This window comes from Brienomyrus brachyistius, chromosome 11 (assembly GCF_023856365.1).
Source record: "Brienomyrus brachyistius isolate T26 chromosome 11, BBRACH_0.4, whole genome shotgun sequence".
NCBI lineage: Eukaryota > Metazoa > Chordata > Actinopteri > Osteoglossiformes > Mormyridae > Brienomyrus > Brienomyrus brachyistius.
The window spans coordinates 21447321-21460966 of record NC_064543.1 but is presented as its reverse complement, the minus strand read 5'-3'; the positions used below and the strand labels follow the sequence as shown (position 1 = coordinate 21460966).

Below are 13646 nucleotides of genomic sequence, written 5' to 3'. Positions count from 1 at the left end.
GGCAGGTGAAGGCATGTGCAGGCCACATCGCGGGATACGCACCTCCCCTCTCCACAAGCCTGGCTCAGCAGCCCGGTGTGCTTCAGCAACGCGGCCAAGATGAACCTGGACACCATATCCAGGAGCAACTCATTGCTCAACGTAGCACTATCCCAGTCTGAAAAGAGCAACATTCCCAGCATTCATTAGAATAATTAGCCATGTTCCAAAGGCTTTTCCTGGTCATGACCAGTGGGGAGACTTGGAGCTTGTCCCAGGCAGCACAGGGCAAAAGACAGGGCTACAAGGCAGTCTTTGGATGGAGGACAAAGACGACACATGCAGCTCCTCATACGCAGAGCAGTGCAGGATTGGAACCCACAACCATGAAGCCATTGTGCTACATTCAGCACTCAAAAACTTTTTTATACAACAGAATAAAACTCTCCCACTCTAACCTTTGCTGACAGCATAGTCCTGCATGTTCATCCACAGGCTGTTGGTGGGCTCCTTGGTCGAACCCAAGGCCAGATCCACCAGCATGGTCAACCCGGGACGCAAGGTGCATTCAAAGGGCTTCTTCTCCTCATTGCCAGACAGGGCCACTTCCAGCAAGGAGGTGATGCAGTGATCTGGGCGACAGACGGAGCGCGTTAAGCTGGGGCCCAGCCCCCACAGAACAACCCTGTGGCCCCCGGAGCGTACCAAGTTGAGGGATGTCCATCTCCAGTCCATTACTGAAGAGCGGCGTCTTCAGCCAGTAGGCCATGTCCTGCTCTTCCAGGGAGGTGGCGGCCCCCTGCAACATGCCTCCCAGGCAGCGGCCAACCAGCAAGGCCACTGTGCGCTCCAGGTCCACCAACCACACCCAGGACTGTGCCGGTTGGGGCAGCGGTGTGCCCACGGGATCCACCAAGTCGTGGGTGCCTGGGGGCGCAGGATGTCCCCGGTTCACGGAAAACCCACCACACCCGTCTACCAGCTCAGATTTATTTGGACGTGAGGGGGACGGGACGCGGGCCTCACCGTGAAGGGGCCACTGCAGCTCCTGGTCCTCCAGCAGGCTGGCTGCCGGCAGCAGTCTGTTGAGACGGTCCAGAGGGGGCAGCAGGTCCAACAAGGAGCGGAGCAAGGGCCGGGCCACGGACACGGGCAGCAGCAGCAGAGAGCTGACGATCTGACACAGCATGCTGCCGGCCGCCGACACGTACAGCACGTCTGCAGAGGCACGAGCAGCAGCGCTTACTCAGAGTGTGCCGGCGGGGACGCCTAAGGCGCGCGCGTCTCGCCGGGCTCGCTGGCCGTACCTCTCAGTTTCTCCCGGACACCGCCATTCCAGGAGCTCTCCTTCAGCAGCGCGGCTGAGCGGGAGAAGATGTCCGTGGCGTGAGGCAGCAGGAGCTGGAGGTGCTTGTGCAACAGAGCTACACTGCTAGAGGTCTGAGGCAGAGAGGAGAGAGATAAGTACGAGTGGGGTCCGCAAGGGCTGGGGGTGGGGTCTGCAGGGCCCAGGGCATGGTCACCAGGCCTGAGGGAGGGGTTTGCAAGGGCTGGGGGTGGGGTCTGCAGGGCCCCAGGGCAAGGTCACCAGGCCTGAGGGAGGGGTTTGCAAGGCATGAGGGCATCCCTGGCCCAAAACGCACATTTAGTCATGAATTTAACATTTAGCGCATTTAGTGTAATGCAGATGGATGCCTGACCATAAAAACCCTGTATTTATTAGGCACCTCCCACAAAGAAATATTATCATTTTAAAACAAATCAGAGACCTCAGAGGCCTGAGAGTGTGAGGCCTGCACAGAGGGTAAACGAAGAGGGATACTAAGCATTCGTGCTTAAAGCCTCACCTCAGTGACGCTGTTGATGTGGCAGTAGGCGAGCAGCTGCTTCTGCAGCGAGCACAGCAGCTCATGCAGGTGGGCCGGCTGGTTGCTGTCCGCAGACGACGTGCCCTGGAGGATCTTGTCGCTGTTCTTCTCGAGCTCCCCGAAGGCCTGATCCTGGAGACCGGAGGACCGTGTTTCCGAATTCAATAATAGGTATAGAGTGGGAGGAGGCCGAGAGCCAGATTTGGGGGGCACCTCACCGTGTAGAAGCCCAGATTCCTCAGCAGGGTCTTCATCAGGATCTCAGCCAGATGCGTGTCGGGGTGGCCCTCGGGGGCGCCATAGGGTGCGTCAGCAGCCGGGCCAAAAGGCGCCGTCTCGGGGCTGTCCTGGGGGGCGCTGTAACCCAGCAGCGAGGCTACGTGGGTGTGGTCCTGCAGGCTGGTCAGGATGATGTCCAGCTGCATCCTCTACAAAACAGACGCCCAGAACTGTAAGGACTTGTGACTTCTGACCCCAGGAAGAGGCCTGTTCTGCCACTGTGTCCCACACAGTCATCGCCCTCTTTTAATCTGTCCCCACAGCAGTAAATTGTAGCACGGCGACCCGGTTATGAGCAGGTCGCACACAGCGCACTGCAGACTGCTGACTGGGAGTTTCCAGTGGTATGAAATGCGCTTCCCATCTCATCTGGCTGCTTCCTTTTGACAGTCAGGCTGTCCTTTCCCACCGATCGATGCCTAAATCCAAAACCACAGTAATACGTGGCTAATCTGCCCAGCCCGAGGACAGACAAACTGGATGCTGTCATTACTTGCAGCTCGCATCCTTGGCAGCTATTATTATCACTGTGTTCCTGGTGGGGGGGGGTGTTATTTCATTCCACTGTACACCTGAATATAGACTGTATGACAATAACGCCCAGTTGACGTGACGCTAACAAGTGATCCCCGCTGCCTGTAGGGGGCAGAATGCCAGGGGGCCTACCTGTCCTTTAGATAAGCTGCCCCATCTGTCAGGTCCCTGGGGCAGCAGGGAGTGCAGCAGCTCCATCCGCTCGCGGAGAGGAGGCAGCAGCATGGTGGCCCCCACGGACAAGGTCTCTATGACGCTCTGAAACACACAGCAGGGTTATTCCACATCATCAAGGTGCCCCCCCCCCCATGCATATTGGGGGGGGGGGGGGGGAGGAGGACGGCAGCCTCTGCACTCATCTGAACTCACCTCCTGGATTTCGTCAGGCACGGACGAGTCCATGAGGCGGAAGAGCAGGTTCCTCAGGGGCCGGGCCTGGCGCCCCAGGATGCTGGTGGCCACGCCCCCAGCGAGAGCCAAAGCCAGGTGATTGGACAGCAGCTTCAGACACAGTTTCAGGAAGTTATGATGCTCCCTATGAGAATAAAAAGCACTACTCATCCTACTGATAATCTCTTTATTTAGTTTGTAGTACTATCACTGATAAAAAAAGCAGAGAGAGCACATGCTGGGGGTGAGATCTTTGATCTCCATCACCGGGCACGCACCATAACCAGATGGGGATATGGAGCTCACCGTGACGACGGGAAGGGGAGGGGCGGCACCTCGCTATTGATGCCGTCGCAATAGCGCTCCAGGAAGGAGCGCAGGTGCGAGAAGGTGCTCTCCTCCAGGTCAACGCAGTACGGCCGATGCCAGGCCACCACTTGCCTGGAGGATGACGACACCGAGAGCCGGGATAACAGATGGATTAAGGCGTCCAGCAACAGGCAGGCAACTACTCAGAGGTAACAAGACTGTACTTTGTTATTTCAACTACCTATGAACCTATGAAACTCTTATTCAATTTCCAAGGAAAGCTCCCACAAGCCCTGGTCACATCACAACCCGTTCGTTCCTGCAGCCTGGGGGTGCGTCCTCACCTGTCCCTGGGCAGGGCGGTCCACGCCAGGCTGTGTGACGTCCCTGCAGAGATCTGCTGGATGGCCACTCCGTCCAGGCCGATGACCTTCTTGGGCTTGGTGATGGGGCCTGTAGAGTTGCCCTGACCACACTGCCCCATGGAGTTGTTACCCCAGGCGTACACTTCATTGTCTGCAGGTGAACAACAGGTTGGGCCTCAGTAAGGTACCAATGACGGGCTATACTAATGGAAGAGCTTATATCGGCATTATAGAGTCTGTCTGGTCAGCCTTTCACTACCCTATAACAAAGACATAACCATGTGACAGTAGCTGTTTCAGATAGAGATGTCAATCTGCCTCAAGCCTACAGTACCATGTGACAAGGCCAGGCAGTGACTGTCTCCGATCGAGATGTCCACCACTCTTGTCGTGGCGAGTTCATCGATGAGCTTTGGTCTGAGAGCTGTAGCCTCGGAAGAGCCGCAGCCCAAGCAAGCTCCGCACCCCCACGCGTATACCTGTGAAGGACAGTGCGTACAATAAGGCAGCCTCGGCACCCCCCCTGCACCCCTACACACTCTGAGCACAGGAGGGCCTGGCTTCCCACTTTGAAATCCAGCCAGAGCTACCAAGAGGTTTGGCTGAGAAACATAGGAGGCATCACCCACAATCCCGCACGATGAATGTAAAACGGCAAGACAGAGCTACAGGTACAGCTCGACTTTCGTGACTTACCTGTCCCGTGGACGTGAGGGCGAGAGAAGACTGGCTCCCGGCACAGACCTTCCGGATGAACATGCCCTGCAGTGCCTCCACCACTTTGGGTTTGTACACTCGGTTAGTGTCGCCGTGTCCGAGTTTTCCTGCAAGGAAAGGCGCATGACGACGGTGTCGGACTGGCGGCGCGGTTTTCACGGAGTTGGAGTGCCGGTGAAGGCTAGCTCACCGTTGTCGCCACCTCCGAAAGACCAGACGGTGCGGCCGTCCTTGGACAGCGTGATGGTGTGAGAGCTTCCACAGGACACCTCACCCACGTTGCTGATGTCCTTCACCAGGGTCGGGATGTTTCGGCTGTTACTGTCCCCATGTCCTAAACACACCACATTGTGCTCCATCCCATCAGCAAGGGCACAACTCTCACTTTGTGATCAAAAGCACGAATGAGGATCCCAGGCGAGCGTTACCTAATCTCCCGAAATCTCCTTCCCCCCAGGTATACAGCTCTCCGTCCTCGCTGACGGCAGCGCTGTGCCTATACCCCGCCGACACACACACCACCACCTGCAAGATACAACGTGGCCACCAGGGGGCATTAGAGACACTGGGGGCGGCAGTAGGCGATGACACTAAAGAAGGCTGCATTACCCACGGATATACGGCAGTTATAAGACACACGAAAACACAATGCTACAATAAGGGAAGATGGCAACAGGATGTACTTATTACTTGAGATCTCTTTAGGGTCTCATGGCACCACATCCTATGCGCTATTTATTACAGCAGATGTGATTCTGCCTTAACAGGGAGCCCCGGAGACCAGTCACCAGTCACCATCCGGGGGGGTGAAGTAGAGGTGATGCAGGGCTACAGTTACCTATGGGTCACCTGAACAGCAGACTGGAACTGGGAGTACGACACCGCAGCGCTGTACACCAAAGAGCAGAGCGGACTCTACGTTCTGAGGAGGCTCAAGCCGTTTGATGTATGCAGCAAGCTGCCATCTATGTTTTATCACTGGTGGCCAGTGAGTTTTATGCCTGCTGGGACAGCGATATCAGTCCAGGCGACGCGAAACACCTGGGCGAGCTCATCTGGAAGGCCGGCTCCATCACGGGACTGACCCTGGAGCCACCGGAGGCAGTGACAGAACAGAGGATGCTGGCAGAACTCGATAACATTATAAACAATTCAGGCCATCCACTCTGGGGGTCGCTATTCTAAAAGCACATTTACCCACCGGCTCACTCCAGCACAGTGTTATAAAAGGCACTACTGGGGATCATTCCTGCCTGCTGCCATTACACACCACAGCGCCTCCTCCCAGTGTGCCACTCCCCACCCCCAGCTACTCAACACGCCAGAAAACAGCCTATCAGTAAAGTCATATGCTATCTGATTTTTAATAGCATATATATCATTTAATATATATATACCATATTATTCATAAAATATTTCATTATTTTTTGCAATATTGCATTTCTTTGCACCCCATGCACATTGACACACTTCGTCTGTTTGGCACTATCAGTATATTCATCCCTGCACTATGTTCTTGCCACTGCATGCACCAGAATTTCCCCCAGGCATCAATAAAGTACATCTAAGTCTTAATCAGAGTTATGTAGCCACCTGCAGTGGGGCCAAAGAAGTGGGCGTTAAGGGCCCGTAGACATGTGACTACTTTGCCAAAGCAAGGCTCGAACCGGTGACCTTCCAATCACAGGCACAGAGCACTAGCCCACTGAGCCTCACGTTGAAAAGTGAATGACTGAGAGACCAGAGTAAGTGTGAGCAGCATGTCATGTAATACCATGTGACCCAGGCCTGCACTCTACCAAAAAGTACAAACCTTTCCTTGAAGAGGCCCCTGGATGAGCTTGGGGTACTTCTGCGTGGAACTATTTCCATGGCCCAACTTGCCGTAATCACCGTCCCCCCAGCTGAAGACCTCGCCCTCCGTGGTGAAGGCCAGGGTGTGGCCATCTGAGCCCTTGGATGAAGACACCTTCTTGATGGCTCGATGGGGTTCGAAGGTCAGCTTCTTCAGGGTTGACTGGTTGTTGGAGTCACCCAGGCCGAGCCGGCCATAGCTGCCCTTCCCACAGGCCCGGACCGAGCCGTCAGAGGAGATGACGAAGGTGCAGTACTGCCCGGCCTCAATCTGATGAGCAGAACCAACCGTTTTAGAGTGGCAAAGGCAGTTACAGAAAATGAATTGTCCTGAAAGCTGTTATACTATTAATCACATGGCTAATTATCATAGGATAACCATTAACGATATGCACTGCAACCGAAAACCCAAAAAAAGTATATCTAAACATCGCTACACATTGTTTAAAAAAACATCAGAAAGATGAAAAGTCGATGTTCTGTCCAGTGTTCATTCCTTTAAAGAGACGCCAGTTGATGTGCGACAGTATTGGAGCCAAACGTCCAAAGCACAGAAAGTAATCCTGAACCGACAGCTTCTCCAGGCTGTCCCAGTGCTTTTTTTGCCATTTTGTGATTGCATGGGAACTGCTGTGGGGTGTGAGTGTCATGTGGTAAATGACCCCAGCCCAATGGCGGCGCTCCTTCCTACCGTCTGTGCATCGGCAAAGCTTGCGGCCAGTTTGGGCTGCAGGATCTTCTCCTGGGTGCCCTCCACCAGTTGGTGGCTGCTGTTGCTACCCCAGACGTACACCTCGCAGGTCTCCGACACGATGGGCGCCTCCCCCGTCTGGATGCTATCAGGGCTCGCGCACGTCCTCGAGTAGTCAGATGCCATCCTGCAAACCTTGGGGGGTTGAGGAAGTTCCACGTGAGCGAGGGAGCGGCTTCTCGTGACTCGGCACGGTAAACGGATGGCAGGTAGAACGACCTTTACCTCCTCAAAGAGACAGAGAGCCGCTTCATACAGAGAGCAGAGCCCGTCGGACGTGCGCGTAGGCTCTCTCCAGTGACTCCTGTCTCCTGAAGAGCCCTAGGATGATTATCAAGGTGGTTACAGTGAAGGTTTCTGGGGTGCATTGCAGCCATACATTCAGTTCAACTTTTTTATGTAGCATTTGTGTCACTCCAAGGCACTTTACATGGGTGTGGTGTGAAACATTCCTGCAACATGTACAGAATAAATCAAAATGAGGAAAAAAGGAAGGCATAGAAATTAAAGGAAAGAAATTAAATGAAGAAAGAAAGAAAGAAAGAAAGAAAGAAAGAAAGAAAGAGAAAGAAAGAAAGAAAGAAAGAAAGCCAAACAACAGGAACCAAACACTTTTGGAGGCCTGAGGTTAGCTGGCTGTTATTATAAAAAATACATGATACAGTTTTGACTATATTCTAATATATCCACTTGGTTATACCGCAAGAGGAACTCCCAGGAAAGTGTTTATTAAACGAGGCCAACAGGACATTTACCAAAGACCGGTGCATCTGCAGTAGGATGTTCATGAAGCAGTCGTAGCCGATGAGGCCCTCCTGGCTGGGGGACGCCTTGCTCTGCTCCATGGTGCTGACCACAGCGGAGGCCGCCAACGCCATCTCTATCCACTCCAGGAGGTAACGCAGGGAACCCCTCTGGGCAGCCAGGCCCAGGAGCAGCTCCGAAGCCAGCCTGCGACCCACAATGTCGGCCCCTGAGTTTGGCATGGTCACCCCCTTTAAGAAGGTAGTCACTTGGGCCAGGCAGTCCAGCCCCATGGGCGGGATCTTGCTCTCGTTGGCCAGCGACAGCGGCGGCAAGGAGCTGACGACGTCTATGGCGGTGTGGATGACATCATTGCAGAGGCTGAGCCCCGGCGAAGGGGGCGGCATCATCCAGCTCTGCCGCAGCAGCGCGAACAGAAGGCTAAGCCCCGTGCGGACGCCCATCTCGATCAGCGCGTCGGTGCTAGAGCGTGGCCGCTCGCTCACTGAGTGCAGGTCGGCGGCTCCCGTGCTGCTCTCGGGCGAGTGCTGCTGCTGCTTGACCTTGCCCTTGTCGTGGTACTTGTTGGAAAGGGCATAGAAGATGCGCTGTAGCACCAGCAGCCGCTTGCGCAGCGCTGCAGCGAACGGAGAGTCCGAACACACCATCTTGGCCAGGGCCAGCTGGCTGCTCAGGAGGGCATCCAGGTAATGCTCCTGCTCGTCGCTGGAGAGCGATTCGCGCTCGAAATCCGGTAGTTGGGGGCCCTTGAGGCAGAGCACCTGCTGAGGCAGCAGAACCACCTCCTTGTTGGTCACCAGCTTGGAGTAAAGCACAGACACCCCCTCCCGCGTGGCGATGGACTCGCTGTCCTCGCTGATCCAGGAGCTGTTGAGGTGCTCCAGCCATTTCAGCTTCACTGGAGGGATCGTGAGGGCCATGGCACGTCACTCAGGCTCCATCGGTTCTGGGGAGGAGGAGACCAAGAGACTGCTGGGAAAAAAAGAGTGCTTTATGCAGCCGCCTGAGGGAGAAAGCACAGCTACAGCATGCACAGCGAGGGGTAAGGGCACCGTCACTGACAGAGAGGTCACGCAAGGCCTCAGATTTATCCTGGAGTTACTGAAGAAAAGACCCTACTACTCACAGCAGCTGATAAGATCGCTTACAATGTGCATCTCAAGGTGTGTGATAACTGCGGAGCTCCTGATTCATACGGCGCTACTGCTAGACGACCTATAAAGAAAAGGTGCCAGACTGGCTGCATTGTCTCTGCTGCTCCGCTGATGATCAACCACACATTAGCCGGCGCAATAGTTAAAGACAGACAACAGGCTTGACGTATATAAAATTTACAAGGCCAGGTTTTAATTTACACGTGACTGCTGATTCATCTAGACAACAGCATTTTATAACGTATCTGTATAAAGTGTATTAAATATGATATGTAGGACTGTCAAGAAGTCTTACTTTTATTCAGTCGATGGCATCATAACCCAGCCCTGGACACTCAAAGAAAATTTAATTTTCTATGGACTTTTTATTAGAATCCAATTACAACCAGTATACAATCAATTTTTTAAAATAAAAAACCTAGAACAAGTGAAACAACATTTGTAAAACCTATCCAGAGCCTGCAGAATTGTGCAACCCTGCCTGGCTACAATGACCTAAAGTCCACGGTGAAGTATGGAGGTGAGCCCTCACCCCATGCTACCTCTGCTAACTTAGTTACTCATTACCACAGCCAGAAATAACAGAAATTAAACATTTCATTTAGTGATTGATTTTACACTCAAATTTACAAACATACAGACTGAGATGTGTTTCACACTGAATGAAACTTCCCAAAATCCAGGTTTATGCTGACTCAGTGGTAACTCTCGGGATTCCACAGCTCGAGCTCTTTTTCAGCCCTGAGAGAAGCCGCATTACGGAACGAACATGACGACCCAGGGAATCTCAGGGACTCCAGGCATATCTGACCAATCAAACCATAGCACAGTGGCGTTATCCGGCCCCCTCCCGGCACGGCACCCCCTGTGCCGGCCGCCATGCAGACCATTCGGTTCGCTTCATGGTTCACAGGTCTGTGCTCTGTGCACAAGCAGACCCGTAAACAGGAAGCAGTGGGTCGTGCAAGGCCGAGACACTAATGCACCCCCTCCCCCATTAAGCTGCTCTTTCTGTTCTTTAGCACTGATACGGGAGGGAGGGGTTGCACATTTTACACTGCCCTCACATACGAGTGGCGCCATATGTTTAGCGAAAACGCCATGCTGCCCCCGGCTTGGCCTGTCATTACCGCCCCGGTACCTGGCACTTAAAGCCCAAAGCCATGGCCATTTTCTTAACCAATCACAGCAGATGCCCATCTACAAAGTCAACGTAACGTCCATCTAATCCCATCGCTTTGAAATATGCCGAATCTCCATCGGCCAATGAAATGACTTCCCCAACCAAAATCGCTCCCAATAAGCAGGCACTAAATAAGCCGAGACCTCACCTGAATCTAACAGGAGAGTTCATTCTGCTTGCCCTTTTGTTATTGAATGCTTTCCATACACAGCAGGCTTATTTAAAATTGCCCAGATAAGGTAATAAGTACTTCTTTCATAGTACAGAAGACTCAAACGATTACATAACTATAGTTAATTTTTAACCTTAATGTCAATATTGATTAACAGCTAATTTTATCTAACTGGTTTATTTTTAGATAACCAGGCTTCAGACCAGCTCCTGCACATCACAGAAGCATTACTTTTACTGTTACACTTTACCCATGAATAATTTCCCCTTTTAATATGGCTGTGTGTTCAACATTAGGTACTGCTCTACATTATACCACCATACTGTATTCTGTGGCACCAAAGGGACGTGCGTTCAGTGATTAATAGCCTGCATTTAACTCATAAAGGCGTGTATTTGGGAGGGTGAAGCAGAGGCTGCATATGAAGGCAACCAGCCTGGGATGCTTATTCAGCATAAGCATCATGTTAACAGCCGCACTCCTTTGTCATGAACTCAGCACAACCTCTCATTATTCGGAAGTGATTATTCTGGGATGATGCACCTCAAGTAACATGATCATGGAAGGAGCCTGGAGACGACCAAGGGGACCAGGACACAGTGAGGAGACCAGGACATGGTGATAACTAGGGATACCACGACATGGTGACGGCTAAAGGAGACGATGGCGGCTGAGGGGACCAAGTCACGGTGACAGCGAAGGGACATAGTGATGGCTGAGGGGACTTGGGGACACTAACAGCAAAGGGACACGATGACGGCTAAGGGGACCAGGATACGGTGACAGTGAAGGGACATAGTGACAGAAGAGGGAATCAGGGCACACTGGCAGAAAAGGGACACTGGTATGGCTGATGGGACCAGGATACGGTGACAACATAGGGACACAGTGATGGCTGAGGCGACCAGGAGATGGTGACAGCTAAGGGACACGACGATGGCTGAGGGGACCAGGGGACACTAACAGCAAAGGGACACGATGACGGCTAAGGGGACCAGGATACGGTAATGGCGGAGGGGACCCTATGACGGATGTCTACAATCAGGGCCAAAGGGCCGCCAGCTCGCTCTGTCACTAAACACCCATCATATTTCAGAGCCAGACCATATCTTTCTGCCACAGACCGGAAAGAACCGGGTTCAGTAAACGACCATTTAGACGGGACTGGCACAGATCTCGACAATAGCCGCGAAGCGCGTCTCCAGCGTGTGCAAAGCCTCGGCGGCTGCTGACGGGCGCCTGTCAGGAAGGCGGAGTGCTAGCCGGGCTAGCCAGTTAGCATGACCCCCGCAGCACACTCCGACTAAATGCGGCGTCGCCGGCGCTGCGCTTTTAGTTAGTTCGCCTAACCAGCTCGCTTTAACGTTATCGACGTAAGTCTAGTCACTGAGTGGTATAAAGGCAATAATTTCCCCGCCAGCCCGGAGACATAGCCGAGTGGCTAATGCTAGCCGCCCAGGTTCGGCTGCAGGTTCGCTGACTAATCAGAACCGAGCAGCCGCGGTAGGAGTCGAGCACCTGAATAAAAACCTAAAAATTGGGCTTTTTAACGTACCGAGTGGCCCTCCGAGTCCCATTAACAAAACCGGGCTGCCGCGGCGCCGCATATTCCGGCTGCCCCCTCGCTAGTCCCGCCTCAAACGGAGCCCGGCGACTCGCTGGTTAGCGAACCGGACACCCGCCAGTGAAAAGCACGACTTTACCGACCCGACAACCGGCGAACAGCCCGGAAGCCACGGGCACGGATGCGCCTCCGGCCTGCCGTCCCCGTTACGCCGCGGCGCTCGCGTACAGCGAGGCAGGCTTACCGTCGACTGTGGCAGGCCTGCCGGGTGCCGTGCGCGGCTAGCTGCGCCTGGAAGCAGAAAGCAGCAGCTGCGGGTCCGGCATGTTAGCAGGGCGCGAACCTGCCCTCTCCGGGCGACTCCTCCTCTGTTTGTCCGTTACTTAAGGAAACCTGGAAGGCGGCTTGAGAGCGACGGTTTCCTCGGCCGTCTGCAGAGCTTAACGCGTGATGCGAGCAGTGAGGAGTCCCGGTGGCAGCCGCCGGCCGCAGCCCCAGCCCTACCGAGGGAGGAGAGTGCGCTGACGCATCTGCAGCGGAGCGGCTCAGGTGGAGGGAAGGGGAGCTCCGAGAAACGCCCTTACGGTGCGGATATCAATAAAGCGCATCTCCATCGGCTGTTATTGGTGGTCTGATGTTCATCTGGATACTCTTTGCAGTCTGACTTCCAGTGCAGTCATGGAAATATAACCACAAGTGATCTAATTCTCAAGTATTGTCTTCATCGATGCTAATGCATGATTAAAGATTCAAGGCAATTTATTGTCATGTGTTATGGACGACATGTCCTTCCGGCTCCCGATGAAAAACTACACAAAACAATAGGCAGCACGGTTGGTGTTGGAAGCCCCTGCAAATGCAAATTGAGGCAATTACAAAACAACAAGTGTACAATTATGATTAAATACAAAACACGTCGCAGTATCAACTTATTAACAATGTAACCATATATATATATATATATATATATATATATATATATATATATATATATATATATATATATATATATATATATATATATATAAATGTAATAATGTTTAGTCAGGCAGTGCCGTTCATATTTCTATAAATCACTCATTAATGTTACACAGTTCTTGATATTCTTGATAAACTTCCCGGATTGTACTCCAACTCACCTCGATCTTGTGTATGCCAAAAGATGGGTACTGAGTTGTATATGGTTTGCAGTTTTCAATAACTGACACCATTTAATATATATAAAAATAAAACTTAAACGCTTCAAAATGTGTGTAATGTGAAACGCTTACACCTGCTGTCGAAAGATATGGATATTGACTTGTAACCTGAAAATCGCAGGTTCATATAAGAGAGCACTCCGTACTGGTGACACTGGTTCTGAAACTGAATTTAATATAATATTTTCCACTCAGTTTACTTAGCTGAGAATTTCAACTGAATTACGGTTGCAAAGTCAGACTATGTGACAATCATGCATAGGGCACAATCATATTTCTTGAATAGGAATTAATAATTATAGTATAAAATATATTACATTATTTTATTAACCGGTAACCCAGACCAGGACATACTGTTGGAAAATCTGCGTTTATGATACGACTTACAGAGCTACTTACTACTAACCTTGCAGCAATGCAGCCTGTAGCTGGAATATATGACGGTTTCTCCACTGGAAATCTTGAGCTTATCAGCAGCACCCAGTGACAGGGTGAGAGCTATCTCAGCCGAAAGCAGCGAAGATACCCGCCCTTGCCTGAAGACAAGTGGCCTTTATATATAA

The 13646-nt window shown here is 52.3% G+C and overlaps 1 protein-coding gene across 7 annotated transcripts in view; it reads right to left on the bottom strand.

Moving 5' to 3' along the window:
* Positions 1-12734, bottom strand: part of herc1 (HECT and RLD domain containing E3 ubiquitin protein ligase family member 1) — a 40901-nt gene extending 28167 nt beyond the window's left edge. For 4 of the 7 annotated variants that reach the window (XM_049031229.1, XM_049031228.1, XM_049031230.1 and 1 more), the window contains exons 1-20: positions 12129-12728; positions 7802-8757; positions 7272-7367; positions 6987-7181; positions 6255-6566; positions 4870-4966; positions 4632-4775; positions 4421-4548; positions 4059-4203; positions 3704-3875; positions 3357-3491; positions 3030-3195; positions 2793-2918; positions 2066-2275; positions 1827-1979; positions 1287-1419; positions 1006-1197; positions 685-906; positions 438-611; positions 43-157 (exon numbers count right to left, since the gene is read on the bottom strand). In XM_049031229.1, the coding sequence (XP_048887186.1) occupies positions 43-157; positions 438-611; positions 685-906; positions 1006-1197; positions 1287-1419; positions 1827-1979; positions 2066-2275; positions 2793-2918; positions 3030-3195; positions 3357-3491; positions 3704-3875; positions 4059-4203; positions 4421-4548; positions 4632-4775; positions 4870-4966; positions 6255-6566; positions 6987-7181; positions 7272-7367; positions 7802-8731 (3845 nt within the window). In that variant the 5' untranslated portion in view covers positions 8732-8757; positions 12129-12728. Of the gene's footprint in view, positions 1-42; positions 158-437; positions 612-684; positions 907-1005; positions 1198-1286; positions 1420-1826; positions 1980-2065; positions 2276-2792; positions 2919-3029; positions 3196-3356; positions 3492-3703; positions 3876-4058; positions 4204-4420; positions 4549-4631; positions 4776-4869; positions 4967-6254; positions 6567-6986; positions 7182-7271; positions 7368-7801; positions 8784-12128 lie in introns of all 7 variants that reach the window. The other 3 variants (XM_049031224.1, XM_049031226.1, XM_049031227.1) reach the window with 3 other exon arrangements.
* Between the last annotated feature and the right edge of the window lie 912 nt (positions 12735-13646).